This window comes from Drosophila rhopaloa, unplaced genomic scaffold (assembly GCF_018152115.1).
Source record: "Drosophila rhopaloa isolate 14029-0021.01 unplaced genomic scaffold, ASM1815211v1 contig_3, whole genome shotgun sequence".
NCBI lineage: Eukaryota > Metazoa > Arthropoda > Insecta > Diptera > Drosophilidae > Drosophila > Drosophila rhopaloa.
The window spans coordinates 14,038,270-14,057,368 of NW_025335123.1; the positions used below are offsets into that span (position 1 = coordinate 14,038,270).

General features: G+C 37.7%; 3 protein-coding genes across 9 annotated transcripts in view; 2 read left to right on the forward strand and 1 right to left on the reverse strand.

The window, feature by feature from the left end:
• LOC108048984 (flotillin-2) overlaps positions 1 to 19,099 on the forward strand; it is a 110,647-nt gene that overhangs the window by 21,210 nt on the left and 70,338 nt on the right. The window lies entirely within an intron of this gene.
• LOC123038001 lies at positions 725 to 1,409 on the forward strand. Its single transcript, XM_044461313.1, has one exon. The coding sequence runs from the start codon at positions 746 to 748 to the stop codon at positions 1,310 to 1,312; it is 567 nt and encodes a 188-aa protein (XP_044317248.1). The 5' UTR covers positions 725 to 745; the 3' UTR covers positions 1,313 to 1,409.
• Positions 6,470 to 18,117, reverse strand: LOC108048974 (glucose dehydrogenase [FAD, quinone]). Of its 4 annotated transcripts, none has more exons than XM_017129951.2 (2): positions 18,041 to 18,117; positions 6,470 to 10,072 (listed from the first exon to the last, which is right to left on the reverse strand). In XM_017129951.2, the coding sequence occupies exon 2, from the start codon at positions 9,546 to 9,548 to the stop codon at positions 7,416 to 7,418; it is 2,133 nt and encodes a 710-aa protein (XP_016985440.1). In that variant the 5' UTR covers positions 9,549 to 10,072; positions 18,041 to 18,117; the 3' UTR covers positions 6,470 to 7,415. The 4 variants fall into 4 exon arrangements, with proteins under 4 accessions (XP_016985440.1, XP_016985439.1, XP_016985442.1 ...); XM_017129950.2 differs by lacking the exon at positions 18,041 to 18,117 and adding an exon at positions 14,589 to 14,760; XM_017129953.2 differs by lacking the exon at positions 18,041 to 18,117 and adding an exon at positions 14,243 to 14,574.

A 19,099-nucleotide genomic window follows, 5' to 3' on the forward strand; every position in this document is an offset into this window, starting at 1 on the left:
CTCCTCAAGGTTGCAAAAGAATGGAATAGGCATTGATTTCTAATTGAACAAAAAAGTTACTGTCAAAAACCAGAGCAGACCTCATTAAATATTTGCTAATAAAGCCTTAAACTTATAAAACATTTAAAAGAAATCATTCATTATCTTTAGATTTACTATTGGAAAGGTACACACAAAAAAACATAGATTAAAGCTCCTGCCAAAAATCAGAACAGACTTAATTAAAATACTATTAATAAAGTTTGAAACTCATAAAAACATGAAAAATAAAATCATGGGATCGGTTGCATTTTACACTATATTTTCTTTATGTGAAAATTTTGATGGGTTTGTTTTTACTCGAAGGGGGTGTTTTTTATTTCGACAATCTTCTGTATACGTTCATTATCTTTAGATTTACTACAGGTATTAACTTTTTGTAGTCATTAGAACGTTAAACACAAAAAGCAGAAATTTTGAGTCTATAATTCACTGGAAATGTTTTAATATTTAAGCTAGATTATACCTAATTATTTTAAAACAATAAAAAATCATTTACATGAATATTTCCATATATTTGTTATGAACTCAAAATCTTTGGAAGTGCTCATTATTTTTATACTGCTTAGGGAATAAATAATTTATCTATTATTATTTAAGATATTTTAAATGGCTTTATTTTAGTTTAAAATCTTGAATTCAAGTAGGTCATACCAGAATTTTCAAATCTCCGATACATTCAAAATTAATCCTTGTAGTCTGGAACATGTCCAGACCGGCTGTTAGAGAGCGAAAGCCCCGGAAAAGGAGTAACGCTCAGGCCAGAAGGATTTCCGTTTCCAAGAGTTCCGACAGCGAGCCGAGTGGTTTAAGGAAATATGTGAAGAGTTCGTCGATAAACGGGGATTCCCTTTCGACTCTGGGACGAAAACACAGCAACACGGATAATGGTTATGATGCGGGTCTGGATACCGATGATGCCAACGATGATGGCAAGGATGAGGTGGCAGCGCCGTATCGAAGGGACCGTCGACGTAGCAGTCCTTTGAACTCATTCCTCTACCCGGAACCAATTCCATCCAATCGATTCGGTGGATTTTTGCGTGCCCTGGCCCGCAGTTTGCAGCATTGTTCGATGAGGATTGCCGCCGGGTTTGGATTGAGTCGCCAACAGGCCGCCTGGTACAAGAACTGCTGGAACACTCCGGGCTCCCAGTCTAAGAGTGTCCATCTACTGAGTCGCCAGACGAAGATACGACAGGTCTCCGTGCCCAGTTTGGTTTCAAAATCCCAAGCAAATCCGCGATCAGTTACGAGTTCCACAACTCTGTGAGGTCTTTCGCCTTCTTTTGACTTGCATTTGGTGCCTTCTGCACTATATAATATATATATATATATATATATATATCAAGTTACAGGAAACTTCTATCTAACATAAAAACGGGACAAAAAATAAATCAACGTAAAAACCTCAAATTTTAATAAAGATCATTTTAGTTTTAATTTTTTAGAGAATCAAACCGCAAGTCATCAAAAAAGACAACAAATCGAAAAAAATTATAAAACAAGATTTGAATACAGGTTTTTAGGAATTAAAACTAAAAAATTTTAGAGGTATGTCACTTTAAAATCTACTTAAATTTGGTAAAGTGATGGAATCTAGATTTCCAATTTTGAGTCACTCTATTACAAGACATCGGAAAATTAGAAATAACTAACATGAAAATGGGTCAAAAATTTGATCAACGTTAAATTGAAAATTTTGAATGCAGATTTTTCGAGAATCAAACCACGAGTCTTAGGAGGTATGCCACTTTCAAATCGGATAAAATTTGGTAAAGTTATAGTCTCCGGAAGTCCAGCTGAGGGTCACCTTTGAACAACACATCGAAAACTTGGAAATACATGACATGAAAATGGGTCAAAAATTTGATCAACGTTAAAATGAAAATTTTGAATGCAGATTTTTTGAGAATCAAACCACAAGTCTTAGGAGGTATGCCACTTTCAAATCGGATAAAATTTGGTAAAGTTATGGTCTCCGGAAGTCCAGCTGAGGGTCACCTTTTAACAACACATCGGAAACTTGGAAATAAATGACATGAAAATGGGTCAAAAATTTGATCAACGTTAAAATGAAAATTTTGAATGCAGATTTTTTGAGAATCAAATCACAAGTCTTAAGAGGTATGCCACTTTCAAATCGGATAAAATTTGGCAAAGTTATGGTCTCCGGAAGTCCAGCTGAAGGTCACCTTTTCACAATACATCGGAAACTTGGAAATAAATGACATGAAAATGGGTCAAAAATTTGATCAACGTTAAAATGAAAATTTTGAATGCAGATTTTTTAAGAATCAAATCACAAGTCTTAGGAGGTATGCCACTTTCAAATCGGATAAAATTTGATAAAGTTATGGTCTCCGGAAGTCCAGCTGAAGGTCACCTTTTCACAATACATCGGAAACTTGGAAATAAATGACATGAAAATGGGTCAAAAATTTGATCAACGTTAAAATGAAAATTTTGAATGCAGATTTTTTAAGAATCAAATCACAAGTCTTAGGAGGTATGCCACTTTCAAATCGGATAAAATTTGATAAAGTTATGGTCTCCGGAAGTCCAGCTGAGGGTCACCTTTTAACAACACATCGGAAACTTGGAAATAAATGACATGAAAATGGGTCAAAAATTTGATCAACGTTAAATTGAAAATTTTTGAATGCAGATTTTTTAAGAATCAAATCACAAGTCTTAGGAGGTATGCCACTTTCAAATCTGATAAAATTTGGTAAAGTTATGGTCTCCGGAAGTCCAGCTGAGGGTCACCTTTTAACAACACATCGAAAACTTGGAAATACATGACATGAAAATGGGTCAAAAATTTGATCAACGTTAAAATGAAAATTTTGAATGCAGATTTTTTGAGAATCAAATCACAAGTCTTAGGAGGTATGCCACATTCAAATCGGATAAAATTTGGTAAAGTTATGGGCTCCGGAAGTCCAGCAGAAGGTCACCTTTTCACAATACATCGGAAACTTGGAAATAAATGACATGAAAATCGGTCTACAAATTTATCAACGTTAAATTACAAATATTGCTATATGTTAAGTAAGGGAGGTGTGATATAGTAGGCCGATCCGGCCCGTTCCGACTTGTATAATAGGGTCTTTATAGGGTCGGAAATGTACCCTAAACTGTGTTGCAAACTTTTGACTGAAATTATGAGAGTATAATAACTACACGAATAAATCAATATCGTTGGCTTAAGAACTTTGCTCAATTATTTTCATCAAATATTACTGCATTTTATTGTGAATTCCGCATGGTGTGGTCACAAATAAAAGCGACACATTTTGTTGTAGGAAGTCGGAGCAATGAATCAATTATTGAGACTTCCCCCGTCGCAAAGTGGTCTTCTGAGCCGCAACAAATCGATTCATTTGCAGATGATTGACATGACAAAGCAGAACAGAAGTTGAATAACATTTTGATACGATCATAATGCGCATAATTGCGATACGCCGACGCACATATAGATACAGATACAATCCAAATAGATACACAGCCAAAGTTTGGCCAGATAACATTATTGTTTGCCAAGCACTAAAGCTCATTAAAGTGTGCAATTATTTAATTTGAAGTCCACTATTCGGTGCGATTGTTGTGATCAATGGCCAATTGAGTACGTGACGCCAACACTTTGTTAGAGAAAAAATAGTTGATGAAGTCAGGAAGTTGATCGGAAAGATCGGCGCAATGGTGATGATGGATCAGGGGTTCATGGATCAAGATTATCAAACGGAAATGCTATAAATAAATAGACAAACCAAAATGCTTGTAGAAAAAAGAAGAGTACTATTTCGAGTTTCCAGCAATTATATTTTTTATTAAGGTGACTATTTCCACAGCCAAGTATTCACCTTTTTTTTATTATTTACTTACAATGGATTGTTATGCCCTAAAATCCGTCCACCAACTTCCTCTTAAAATTATACAAATGAGTTAGTCAATTCATAAAAAGCCTCAAGTAAATAATTCTTAATAGAAGTAAAAAAAATTCCCACTGAATCATAAAACCCGAAATCAAGTCCAATTTCCTATCCAACGTTTTTCTTTGCTTTTCAAGGTTGCCCAAAGTGACTAAGAATTTTTGTTTGCTTTTGAATCGAATTGAAACTTGATTGGCACCTTTGTAACAGTGGCACTCAACATGGGCATATATGGGTCACTAATCATGAACCAGGGCCATAATATAATAACAAAAAAATATAAAAAACCTGAGACTTCCGCTTGACGGAAGAATGTTGCCATGTTACCATGAATATTTATGCTGTAATCCCTTACAATGGGTTATTCTTAGTTTTTCATGATTTATGAAGCACAATTAATATATTTTTTTCTCTTTTTTATTTACAGGTGAGTGGCTGCTGATGCTGCTGCGTCTGTTTGGGGTATGCAAATAAGTGAATACCGAATACCAGGCAGAGATCAAGTTCATTGGGTCTGGGTCAACTGCTCGGACACGATCGCATGTCTAACGGAGATCACAACAAGTTGACTGACCTCTAACTGGAACGGTAACACATCGATCCGGAAGTTATCTATCTGCAGATGATCCGCAGATACTTCCGCTGGCCATTGACCCAGTTTCCCTCTTGCCAATTTTTGCATATGCTTGGGTTTATTGCGTTTTTGGCCGAGAAATCGCCGGTGATATGCGTGTGCACAAAAGTCTAGGGCAAATCCGGCAAATCTGATCGCGTGGCGAAATTGCACTCGGTCACGTAGACATTGCGTCTCCATTTCGTTTACCCCGTTTTCGAAATCTTGTTTTTATGGGGGCGTGGCAAAATAAATCAACCAAAACGAGTTAGAACTTGGCAATCGCGGTGGACGCAACTTGTATCCATAAATTAGAGCTTCTTATAGTGAAACAGGGCGTATACGTTATGTATATATGCATTCAAAATCAGTTTGTTAATATTCAGATCAAGTAATTGAAATTCAATATAATTCTTTCAGATTTATTATTGAACAAAAATTAAATCATTTTGTTTTTAATTAGCTTATTGATATACATTTTAAAAGCGTTTGTAGTCACAGGGCGTATACGCAATATAGAAACAAATTAAGTCTAGGTCAATTCGAGTACCAAATGAAGATGTAGCTTTCTTTTTAAACGTTTATTAACTATGTATTCCATATTGATTAATAAATTAAGGAAAGCTGGAAATAATAGAAAAATTAAGAATTTGGCAAAACATTTATTGCTGATCCTAAAAAGCATTGAAAAATCAAACCATTTTCTGGCTACTCAAACTCCATAATACCATAATACTTTATTTAAACACCGGATCAGACCTTGAACTTGCCCGAACCACTCGTCCATTAACATGTGTGATTTGTGCTGATGTTTTTTTATTGTAAATGTGCGCAGCGTCTTGGACATTTCCATTAATAAGCCATAAAATCTGGTTTTTGTGCTTAGCTTCAGTTAAAATGATTATATGCCGCTTTTTGGCCGCTCAATTAGAACGTTTCGTGGGCAAAGTGGGACAGGGACCGATTACTTAGCACATCTTCGATCCACGTCCGGAAAAATACATCTAAATTAAAATTAATTTGGGTTGATTAGACCAAGTTCCGTTGGCCATTTCCGTCTTCGCTTGAAAATTGTTGACCAAGGCCCACGATCTCGGACCTGTCATAAAAATGATTTATAACACTTCGATTGGTAGCTAGTTAATAGCTTACTATTTTGTATATACACACATTTCGATGGGCGTTGCTACGACAAGTTCAAAATGTGGTGCCTTGTCTGCTGGTAATTAAATATACATATTTTCTACACAAGAATGTTGCGTGCCTGGTATGTCTGTTTTATTTTTTTTTTTACTACCGCGCCCAAATGTTAGGCTATGGTATTTAAAACCTAAAGTATAAATGGGTAGGGCCTTTTATTGAGTATTTTTCGTGAATATTTTCACTTCAGGGTGGGTTCATTAAGTTGTCACTGGCATTGTGTGACGTAATCAATCAAATACTCTGTATAATGTAATGAAATATGATGTATTGTGCAAGAAATACTTGAAAAGCTATTATTCTTTCTGCTTTTAGCTAACAAAGTTTAAAGTACAGGAACAAAATTTAAAAAAAATACTAGTAGATTGGCCATAAATGAATAAACTAATTTATCATTCATCCTTTTTTTGAGCTTTTGCTTATCTTTCCCCTAATTAGTGAAAAGACACACCGAGTGACTGAAATAAAAATAGTACATGAATTGATATCATCAACAAAATACACACAACCATGCGATGACTCATTTCTCATTCATTTAACCATGCCTTTCATTTGGCCAAAAACCAATTTGCTTACCTCATTTGTGTTGCCTGCTTTTCGGCTGTCAGGAAATAACAACCATTTCGCCATTAATGTATATGCAAATTTAATTTATTAAATAGAATGTAGTTTAAATAATGCGTGTATGGGAGTTTCCTATAAATAGTCAAACAATATTAAATTATCTAATTCTAGCTTAGTATAAATACTACATAAACAAAAAAAAAAGAACAACAATTACTAATTAGAGCTAAGAATACAGCATAATTGAGGGTAAGCATTTAATCTATGACTCGATTTCTGGTTTCCGTCTTGCAATTGATCGTTGTGTAGAGTTTTTGAGGACGTCATGCGATGAGATTCAATGGGCAGTATGAGTTTGTAAACTTCTCCTTTGTGTATAACATACATTTTTAACCAGGAGTTATAAGTTAACAACCAATTTTTCCATCATAGGTAATAAAAAGGTTTAGAAGTTAATTTACTACATATGTAATTGAATTCCTTCCGCAGTAATTGTGTTGATTTCTACTGAAAAAACAATTTTTAGTTAGAATCATTTGATTGTCTTAATAACAAAACATAAATGAACTAAAAGCATCGTGAGAAACAGAGATAAAGTTGGTTAAGTTTTAGATATAAAACTTTTATGAAGAGCCGTTTTTAATGCACAGCTTCAGATTTAATAGTAGGGTTTTTAAACCTTTTTAATTGAGTTTTCATGAGCAATCCAAAATGTTTTTCAAATGAACTTCAGTAGTGAATATCCATGTTGATGGTTGTGGACTTCTTTCAAACAAAAGAGTAGACATTATTTTGGTCGATTCCATAAATATGATAACTTCGGGTTGAAAAGTAGATAGCTTCTGGTTTCAGTGAACAATTTTCTGTGTGTTTTTGGATCACATTCTGGCTTTTGTTGAGTTATCCTCTATCCCAAAGAGTTACCTTCTCAACAAGTTACTTTAGCAATGGCAAACATTTTGTGTTGTCTCTCGTTGTGGACACTTTTGCAAGTGTTTAAAGCTAATGGAGCCCTGAGCACAAAATCTGGAGCTGACTGGAGCTCTGTTATCCTTCTCAAGTCACTAACTATCCGCATAGTTGAGTGTGAAGTTGCTGCTGTCGATGTTGCTGCTGTAGATGTTGCTGCTGTCGATGTTGCTGCTGTTGCTGTTGCTTATGTGACTGCTATTGCTGAAGTTGCTGATGTTGATGTGACTGCTGTTGCCGAAACCGATCTCCATGTTGCTCCTGTCACTGTGACTAATGTTGCTGGCAGGCACACTAATGCCCTGAATGTTGCTCCCAGCTGCCTGTGCATCTTGAACTTGGGCCTGCCGCTTGACTTTGTACTCGGGATTCGTTAGCCAATCCTCCTTGATCAGATCGGCGCCCTTTTCCGCAATCATTATCACCGGCGCATTCGTATTGCCACTACTGATCGTTGGCATAATGCTGGCATCAATCACACGCAGTCCACGTACTCCATAGACCCTCAATCGGGGATCCACCACAGCCTCGGGATCCCAGGCGGGTCCCATTTTCGCAGTGCCGCACGGATGATAGATGGTCATCGAAATGGTCCGCACATGACACTCCAAATACGCATCGGAGAGGAACTTGTGCTGCTTGCAATTTGGCAATGGCTTTCGCCACAATCTCGAGCCGAATTGCTTGAAGACCTGGGCCTCGGCCACTCGCAGTGCTATCTTGGCACCCTCCACCAGTGTCTTGGCATCCAGTGGGTCGTCAAAGTAGTTGGCATTGATCAGGGGATAGTGAAAGGGATTGGCCGTTCGCAATTTGACAGAACCCCGCGATCGGGGTCTCAACAACAGCGGCATAATGGTCCAACTATCCTTGTTCGCTATTGGATGATAGACCTCCTGGTACACGGACTCCTTCAGACCCAACACCTTCTTCACCCTCGCTCCGTTATCCGAATTGATGGAGGCCGGTGCCATGTGGAACTGGATGTCCGGCCAGTCGAGGCTGCGATTGGAGTAGGGTGTATGGACAAAGGCCAAGCCCTCCACTCCGCCCAATGTCGTCATGGGTCCACGTTCGCGTAGTACATACTGAAAGGTAACGGCCGTGGGATTGAAACGATCCTGGACAATTGCCACGGGCTTGTCCACCAGGAAGGTGAGTCCGCCCATTCCCACATGATCCTGCATATTCTCGCCAACGGGCAGATCTTGCAGCACACGGATTCCCAGCTTTTCCAGATGTTTTCGCGGTCCCAAACCGGATAGCATCATTAGCTGCGGTGTATTGATGGCACCGGCCGAGAGGATCACCTCCCTTCTAGCGGCAATGCGATAGACCTTGCCATGTTTCACAAACTCCACGGCCTGGGCCCTCATCGTTCCGGGCTCAATGATGATGCGCGTCACATGGGAGTTCATCGAGAGATGGAAGTTCTTGCGCGAACGTATTGGTCGCAGGAAGGCCTTGGCCGTGGAGCATCTCGATCCGCGTCGAATGGTTCCTTGGGCGATCATGAAACCCGCCTGTTTGGCCCCATTTATGTCACGATTCTCGTAGCCCATCTGAGTGCCGGCCTCCACGAAGGCGGCCACCAATGGAGAATGCCATGGGGATTCCTGGACCGTCAGCAGACCACCGCGATTGTGATACTTGTTGTTCGCCAAATAGGGATTACGATTGTCCTCCGACTTCTTGAAGTACCGCAGCACATGATCGTAATCCCAGCCGGGATTACCCAACGAGGCCCAGTGATCGTAGTCATTGCGATTGCCGCGCACATAGAGCATGTAGTTAAGCACCGAACTGCCGCCCAGCACACGTCCTCTTGGCCAATTGCAGCGATTGTTTTGCATGCCCAAACAGGCCTTCGTCGAGGGTTCCGTCTTGTAGCCCCAATCCAGTTTACTCAGCTGCAGATAGGCGGCCAGCGATGGTACATCTGAGATCTCGTTTTCATCGGGACCGGCCTCGATGAGCAGCACTTTCCATTTCCTCACCTCACTCAAACGATTGGCCACCACCGCACCGGCCGAACCACTGCCCACCACTATGAAGTCGTACTCGGGAAAGAGATTTAGCTGATCCAGTGGTCTCGATTCGGGATCGACGGCATCGTAGCGATAGTAGGTGATGGCGGCCAGCATCAGGGGAATCAGCCAGAGTCCCGTGGTCACCACGCCAAATGTCGACTTGATCACAGTGGTTATAAAGAGAAGGTTTAGCACCATGTTGCAGGAGGGGGGGTTCTAGTGCCACTACAGTTCTAGCTCTCGGTTATCCCTTGTGGCTTTCCAAAGCCTTAAGCTTTCTAGTCCTTTGTTTAATGTTAATCTGGTTTATTTTCCACACTTTCTTCTTGCCACTCTCTGAAGTCTAGCGTTTTTTTCTTTTTTGCATGGCGGGGCTCTGATATTGCCCGATTTCTGATAAGCCGCAAAGTTTAAGTGCTGCTTTGCTTATGTGCTTTAATGCCACAGTGCTTTCTGATTTCTTTTTCGATTATTTGTTGGAAATTCTCATCAGGATGTTTAACATTTATTATATTTATTTTCCTTAGCTCCTTCTTTAATTTGAATTATTCACGTTCGATGGATAATCCTTTGCTGATTTGCTTATTAGGTAATTATTGTTATTAATTTTGTATTTATTTTATATGCTCCGTAGATCCTTTTTAATTTGATACTTGAATGTCCTTCTCGTTAGATCCTTATTGCTGCTAGTTTGTGCTTTCCATGTGCTCGTCGTAAGCCAACTGAAAAATGAAGAAAAGTGTGTGAGAAAATGTTTTCAGCTTTAAATTATATATTCTCTGTTATAACTTAATAAGCAACTTTTGAAATGAAAATGGGTACATCAAGTATTCACTGTTCTTTCATATCTAGAGTTACGACACTTGTGACTTCATAACTCTGCCAATTATCGTACATAATTCGACCGCATTTCATATGCCTAACCAACCAAAAAGTGCTGCTATCGTTTTCATAACTTCATGCTTGTTCTGGTTGTCTACAAATGAATGAATTTCGAACTGATTTGCTTAACTGCCTTGTCGATTGTCGATTGCATTCGGTTGCAACAGTTTGTTTGTATTGCATTAATCCCAAACCCCCTTCCCTCGTATTTCCTGACCAATTTCGGTTGTTAACACTGCGATGACGACGACCTTGACGTTATTGCGGCCAATAGCGACAAAGGGGGATTGTTAGCGGCTTTTCATTTTTGGTTTATAATGTTAGCCACGTAAATGCAACCATCTTTCATTTGTTTGTCTTTCAAATTCGTCGGCCGTTTTTTCGGTTGGATTACAACAATATATTTTTTGTTGTACGATCCCACTGACGTAACCGTTTGGACCTATAGTTTTTTTTTCTTTTTCTTTTTCGTTTTATTTTTTTTTTGATTTTTTGGGGGTATTCGTAATTGGCGTGCTCGATTGGGCAAAGACATACGAAATGGGTTTCGTTTCATTTCGATTGTATTGCGATCATTTTGTATCTAAGCTTGGGTTCAAGCCCAGATCGAGATACTCAATAGCTTTGGCTATATTTGGCGGAGGGAGCTGTTGACACATGGTTGTTGTGTTTGTGGTATTTGCAGTTTGTTGTCGAGTTTCTATCAAGCGGGTGTTGAAATATCCAACGGCATTTAGCGCCTGTCTATCCAGTTTACAAATTATTTCGAGAAGGGGGTGGCTTCTCCCCTCCGCTCTTCACCCTGTTTTTGTGGGAGTGGTGGGTGCGAAACTTACAATTTACATACCTGGCCTAATGAGTGTGAGATTCACAGACAGGTGAAGGGATGCCCAGGGGGCTCGAAAAAAAAATGAAAAATAAAAGTGACAGGTGGTGGCGAAAGACAGGGAAGTGCTGCCCAATTTATTCGAGTGATTATCGAGACCACCGTATTAGCAAAACGAATTGATTTCCTTCGCTTTGAAGTTCATTAACTTTTTGATCGCATAAATAAAGCTAAACGCGGCCTATACAGAGCTCTAATCAATGCGAGTGAACTTATTAATTAGTTACATTAGTTATAAGAAATAGCTTTTTAACAGGTATTGAATAAATAATGTAAACAAAGTTATGACTTAAAAGCAAAATAAAAACCATGAGCTCTTTACTATAAAATCTCCTATAAATATTTAAATACTTCTGAAAGTTTTCATTTTTCTGTCTTTAACACATTTATTTTTAGAGGCTTGTAAAATATATAGTTTATTTTAACTTTTTTTTTTTTTTTTCCTAATTTTTAACAACCTTGCAATAAGTGTGTTTGTAAATTCAGTGGGTTCGAAATAATTTGTTGTAACTTTTTTGTAATAAATAAAGATTCCACACTCTCTCTATTCATTTTCCCTGAAACCCGGCCACTCTGACATAATCAATTTCAATGTCGATTTCTTATCACTTCAATTGCCAACCGCTAAACCCGCTCATTCGGTGGCCAAGTGAAAGGCCAGTGAGACTGAGACTGGGGCAACCACCAAACAGGTGGCTATCAAAACCTTTCCTGCCGCAGATGCAGATTCAGATTCAGATACGGATTCGGTTTCGGATGCGGTATCTCGAGAGTGGAAGCTGTGGGTCCATTTCTTCGGCAGTGCTTTCTGCTTTTCTTAGGGTTCGTTTTTGTGATTTGTTTTGTGCGAAAAACCTCCGCGGGGCAGCAGCAACAAAATTGTTGTAAAAATGTCGAAAAAAAAGTTGCACGAAATTGGGTCAGCAGCGACAGCAAACAAGTTTACTTTGCGGCTCCGGGACCAGGTAAACCTGTTGGCCCGGCCCGGAGTTATCATCCACCACCCCCCCTCCTGTTGCTATTGACATGCGTCATTACTGTGGAGAAAAAGAGCGTTGTTTTGAGGCCCGAGCCAAAAATGAATAGCAACAGCTGTTTTCAAAATAATAGTAATATTTGCAGGCCTTCAAAAAGTATACAAAAATAATTAAAATTACTTAGATTTTTGTGAAACAAAATATATTTGATTTGAAGTACATTTCAGGGGTATTTTATATTTTTTAGAATTTTGCTTGTATTTACATTTTTAAATTTCGTAAATTGTGCAACAAGTGTGTGTTAAAACAACCAGCCTAATAATGAAAACAAGACATATATTAAAAACCTAAGCCCTAGCAAAATTATAATGTGATATTTTAAGTTGCCAATAAGTAAGCTAAAGGTTAAAATTAATACTAAATACTATTAAAAAAAAAACCATTTAAATTTCTTTGAAAAAATGTTTTTAAAGGCAAAAAATCTATTATTTTGAACATTGTTGTGTACAGATTATTATATTCACAAGCTTTTGATGGAAGCCAATTAGGCTTCCTGTCCAGCTGAAGGCCATGACCACTGATCACTGATCACTGATCAGCCAACTGCCAACTGAACTTCCCCTTCTTCAGGTTTTTGTTTGCTTTACTACTTTTAGCACCCACGCATCTAACCACTTTATCATGATGATTGAGACAATTAAGGTGATTTGCTTGCCGATTTTGTGCGCTAATTTGGTGTAAACAAACGCAGACATCAGTCATTCACTCACTCAGTCACTCAGTCGGTTATTTAGCCACTCGACATCGCCATAAAGTCGTTGGGTTCATGATTACAATGTCAGTCGGTGTCATTTCGTGTCAGTCACCTTGGCCAGCAGGTGGCAAAGTGATTTGCCGGCTGGGTTTGGATTCTTCAACTTTGGGAGACATGTCATTGTGTCAATGACTTGCTGTGGCCCAAAACAACACTCCGGCAATAGTGGCCGCCTAACAGTATTCAAATGGTGCAATTAATTAATTATTGTACTCATGGCTAAGTAAAATGTTTTAATTACCTAGCGGCAAATTTCATTTAGCTGCAACAACACCCAGGAAAATGCCTGCAACAACTGCACAGGTGCACAGCAAGAAATATTCTGCTTGATTCGATATGCTTACATTTTTAACAAAACTGGCAGTAAAAATGAAATACCACTTAAATAGAGGTACAATATTTAATGATAGACAATATTAAATGTTGATTTTATGTTATAGAAATTTAAATATTATTTTGATTTGTTTCAGTGTATTTTTATGTTGATAGTTGCTTGTTGCTGGTGCGTGCCAAATGTTAATTAAAACTATGCACTGGCAATTGAGGCAAAAATCGAATAAAACTGGGATATTTACGACTTTTAGGAGATTGCTTAAAAAAAAATAACATTACTTAAAACTCAAAACTTAACAGCTAGTTAAGTTACTTTAATGGGGAAAAGCATATTTAACCAAGAGTTTTTTCACAGCCGAAATTAAAGTAAGATTTTTAATACTTTAACTAACAAAGTTATGGTCTATAATTTAATACCTAACGTTTTAAATTTTCAAATTAAATACAAATATTTATTGTCAAAATTAAAAAAAAAGAGCTTTTAAATATACCTAACTTGCTTATTTACAATATATAACATCTTTGATTTGTAATTTGATTGCCATACTATATCCTATCCTGTATTTTCTTAATGCGTTTTTAAATGGCTTCACGGAGTTTTTAATCGCTGCTTTTAATCAATTTAAAAACCTCCTTTAACCTAATGCCTGTTGAAAAAGCCATTAGTGTCAGACTTGGGGCCTCAAATATAATGTTGCTGCTGTTATCGAAGATGTTGCTGCTGTGCATTGTTGCTGTTTTTGTTGTTGTTGCTGCTGTGCGCTGAAGTTATGCGAAATGGGCGTGGAAGACGTCGCCCTACGCCTCATTTCTTTTTTAATGTAAATGCAAATTTCTTTTTTTTGTCTACACGAGAGCATAATGTTTAAAAAGAAACAATTGTTGTTGCTGCGGCAACTGATGTTGCTGCCAGTTATTACCGCAAAGACAAATCTTTCTATTGTCTTTGGCGTTGCAAAAAAAAAATAAATAAAAACCAAAAAAAAAATGAAAGACTTACAAAGGCAGCTACATTAACAATACCCCCGAACAACCGTTAGTGTTGCTGCTGTGCCTGCAACATATAGCCTACTTATCAAAGCCTCTCTTTCTTTATTGTTAGTATTTTTCTTTTATTGGTTTTCTGAACGTATTTCATAGTTTAATGTGGTTTTTGTGTTTGTACATTTTGTGGGTGGATTGTGCAAATGAAAAACCGAAAAAAAATATGCACTTCAGTGCATTTCATTTCGAACTCTTTTCACCCATTATTATTTTTTGTTTCTTTTTGGTAACCGGCAACAGGTGTTTGAAACTTTAACCTTTCGATTCACTTCACTTTTCTGCGACTTTATTTTTTGGCTTACTTGCAATTCTTAGCCCACGTAGCCTGGCACTTTTGGCACATCAATCACAAAAACGAAGTCACGGGATCCTTTCAATACGTTCGACAAAAAAATTGGGTGGTTTAAAAATATGATTATATTTAGGTATATATATCGAAAATTGTTAACCGCTGACTGCGTCTGCGCGGCTGCGTTGCACGTAGTCAACTGAACGATCCGTTTGCCGCGAAATTCCGAAAAGCTATAGCTGGAGAGCAACAACAACTCGCAGAGCAGCTGTTGCATATTATTGGCACATCGAACACGTTGGATGGCCAACAAGTTCGAAGCTCTGATAACGGTACGAATGTTGGAACTTCCAACCGCAACGTAGGAAGAAGAAGAAGATGCGGTCATAAAGCCAACAAAACCAGAAGGTCAAATAGCTGAGGAAAAGGGGAGGAGGAAGAGAAGTGGGGTGGTAATTGACTCTAAATGACCAAAAAATGGGTCACAAAATTCGAATGCGATCGTCGGTGAAGAAGAATTACGTTAAATATGTGGAAAGATTACAGCAAAATGCTTAAAATATGTTGATCGATTATAGCGATAGATCCTTAATCGAGAAAAGTAGTTTTAATTGAGGAATAAAATTTGAGGTATATTAGTAATACAAGTTTGACATCAGAAGAAAACATAAAAGATCAAGAGAAAAAGGTTTGATTATATTTTTAAGAAAAGCACTATTTAAGAAGAGGATTAAAAAAATTAAATGGTTTACAATTTTTCTTTATACACTTAGGAAATAAAGGGTCAACTATAAAATATAATATATAATAATAAATAATTTGCTAGCAAGGCTGAAATTAATAAAACTTCTAGTCACCAAGTTTATTTAAAAAGTTGACTTCCAAATTGTTGCTTACAATAAAATTTTTTTTTTTTTACAAAAAAATTTGCAAATTGCCTTAACGAAATGTGACTGAAGCCTTACGCTTATTAATACCCACGTCCAAAGGAGTTATAGTTTTTAATTCCTTGGCAGATCTTGTGCGGCTGGAAATTCTCTCCGCTTGAGTGACCGCATTCCTCGCCTGCCAAACCCATCTGTAAAGTGGCAAGCCATGAGCGAAATATGGTCAAATGAAGTTATTAACCCATTAACATGGCTGAGAAAAATCTGTGTGTTTTTCAGTTTCTGTATTTTTTTCCTTTTTGCGCTGGCGAGAGATCTATTTGCCAATTGCCTGGCACAACCCGGCTGGCTGTGTTTTGTCAACGGGTATAATTTATGTAATCATGAGCCAAAAAAGCTAAAAAAAAAACAAAAACAGCACAGCTACGGTAAACAGCAACAACATGATTTAGGTAAGCTGTTGAAATATTTCATTGCTGTCTCTTTCCCATTTCGCTTCGTTTCTCAGCTCGACTTTTTTGTGTGTTGGGTGTTAAGGTGCAATTAGTGCTCAGGGAAGAGGGATATATGTTTATGCATGTATATATAAAGAGGGGCCATGGGCAAGGAGGTGGACCCATTGCGATAAGCTCGCTGAAAAGGGAATGTGGCGATTTTAAATAAAAACGCCCTCAAACAAAAATGCAACTCATAGAAGAAAAATTATCAATTTTGCCGACCAACTGTCAAATGCCCTGCAAGATTATAATCAATAGGAATCAAATTTATGTATCAAATTTATATGAAGATCAACAAAATTGTATTTATAGAAAAAACTTGACGTTTCTGTATAATTACTGGAACTGTGTTTTCAAATTTGTTTTATTTATTAAAACCATATCTTGCAAAAGATTTTACAATCTAAAATATATAAATTTTTGTTTTTTTTTTTTCTAATCTTATATGATTTGAAAAAAAAACTATACCCTTTCAAAGGGCATCGAAACTTTCGCTTAGCCAAAAACTCCTTTAAGTCAATTGGATCTGTTTTTCGGATTCCAAGAGGGGTTGTGCATTTAAAGTGCACCATCTGGCGAAAGGCTCTCGACAAAAAAAGGGGCTCAAATTAAAAGGGCAACAAGTGGCTTTAAGCTTTGGATTAAACCTCGTTAGTTGGCAGCGCGGATATTTTGCTTTTGATTTGGATTTTGATTGCCTACGTGAGGCGCGGCACCTAACACCTTGCCCCATCTATGACATAAGCGGCGGGTCTGATATTTTTTTGACAATGCTCCTCCATACTCCCTCCCAAATTTTTTTTTCCAGTTTGCAATTGAAATTATATGCCTTGAACGATTTCGGGTTCGGGTTCGAATCGGCTTTTTTTTTATTTTTGGCTTTGGATTTGGTTTGCTTTGCTTTGGTTTTGGTTTCGTTGCAATTGCAACTTCGACGGCGGACTGAGGCACGGCATAATTGACCGAAATTAAACAGAGATTATTCAATCCCTCCCGTAAGTCCACAAGCCTCTTGCGCCCAAAAAAAAAAATTAAAAAAAAAAAAAGAGTCCCAACCAGTCTTGGATTTGATTACTTCTTTCGTTTTCTTGTGCGATTTGTCGCGTGTGTTCAACATCACGTATGCACCTCTGTTTGCACTGGGGAAATTAAGAGGATGACGATGTGGGAGAAGAGAGAATAAAGCAGAAGATGATGAAGAAAAAGAGGGTGAAAAAATAGTGAAGCGAATGCAAATTCCTCTTGACATGTATCATGATTAATTTCAATTCAATGCAGACACGCACTGATGAGATGCACGGAATGATTACCAATGACTGTCTCAAATGATTCACTGTATTTGACTTGTTCCGTTTGATTTACCTAATATTGAGTAGAGGATATACCCGATCATCAATTGGATTATTTAAGACTGAAGACTGTATTCACTTTTGATAATCCATATGATTAATTTGATAATAAGTAGAGTTTATATTCGATCAGCCATGTATCTAGTTTTGTCATATTATTGACTTATTTCATTTGATTTATTTAATACTCAGTAGGGGGTATATATTCGATTTAAGTAAGATAGCTGTATTCACTTTTGATAATCCATATGAGTAAATAAATAGTGAAAAGAGTTTACATAAGATAAAACTCATATTCAAGTATTGAGTAAATAGTATTAATATTATTTATAACAGAAAATATTACTAAATAGTAGATATAGTAGTATATAGTAAAAGTAGTAAGAAATGAAGTAAATAGTAGTAAACGATTGTAAAATGATTATTACCTTTGATGTTGTTATTTTCCGAGCGAGTTAAGGAAGTAGTGGTTTGGTTATTTAATTTATCTAAAATTTGGTATGGTAGATGCTTAGTCTTATTTATAGTGTATATTATATACTTAATCGGGGATTATTTAATTGACTCGGAGTATTTTTTTGACTGGCTGCAATTAGGAAGATGCATATATCCGCTTGTGATTATTAAAGTATTATTATTGACCCTATTTAAACAATGATCTACTGCATCTCCAAACCATCGCCCACGTATTATTAATCCCCGCTCCCGCATTATGTGCACTTCCTATCTTACCTCATCTGCCGGCTTGTTTTCAGGGGGTCTCGACGATCGAACTCTCGGCGGTTTAATGACCCAATTCCATGTGACCGGCTCACCGTTTCACTGACCACAGACACAGATATTCACCGCACGTCCCTCGATCTGAAATGTAGTGTGTAGTTTGTAGTGTGTAGTGTGTCATCATCCCGCACAACTCCTCCCCGCTCTTCATCCGCATCTTTCGCATAACACTTTCCATTCGTATGCGGTCGCTATGACTTGTCGTTTCGTTAAAATCAAATCAAATATTTGCCCCAACTTTGTTTGCATTTATTTATTAGTTATTTCCCACTGTATACCCTCTAAAAGGGCCTTATGTAAGAAGTCTGGGCATCGCCTTGGGTGGTTTATAGACTCGGTTTCGTTTGCTTATGGTCTTTCTTATTATTATTATTTTTGCAATGTTATTACGGATAAAGGGTGCGGTGCGGGGGTGTGAAACCGACTTCTTTGGAAGTAGCATGCGAAATTCGCAATTGTCCGGCTTTTCGCTGGCAGTCGATAATTGTCGACAGGCCATTGCCCAAACTTTCAACTGACACCTACGAAATAAAACGTGCCGAGTGCTCCGTGTGGTCAACAAATTTTAGTAACCTTGGCACACTTGAACGCTCGAAAGCGAAACTTTTTTTTTTTTTTTTTTTTTTTTTTTTTTTTGAATAGCAACACGGAAGCTTGACTATCAAGCCACGCCCACGGCAACTCAAAAAAAGAGCAAAAAAAAAAAAAGGAGGGCGGGGGAACACGGAAACCATCAGCATATCATAAATGCAGAGCTTATACTTTTCAACGGGGGCATTTGCGGGGGAATTTTTGATTATACTGGCAATTTTTGACATTTGGCTCTAGGAAAGCGGAAGATCGGGCAGCCCAGAAAGTTGACCAAAAGGGGCGGATTCCAAATACCGCCCAGCACTTAAGGCAAATCGAAAATCAAATTAAAATTATGCATTTCGTGACTTAACTTTCTCTGTGGTTCCTGTCCTAACTAACTCTTGACAATGGTTCACGCACTCGCTAAGTTTACTTGAT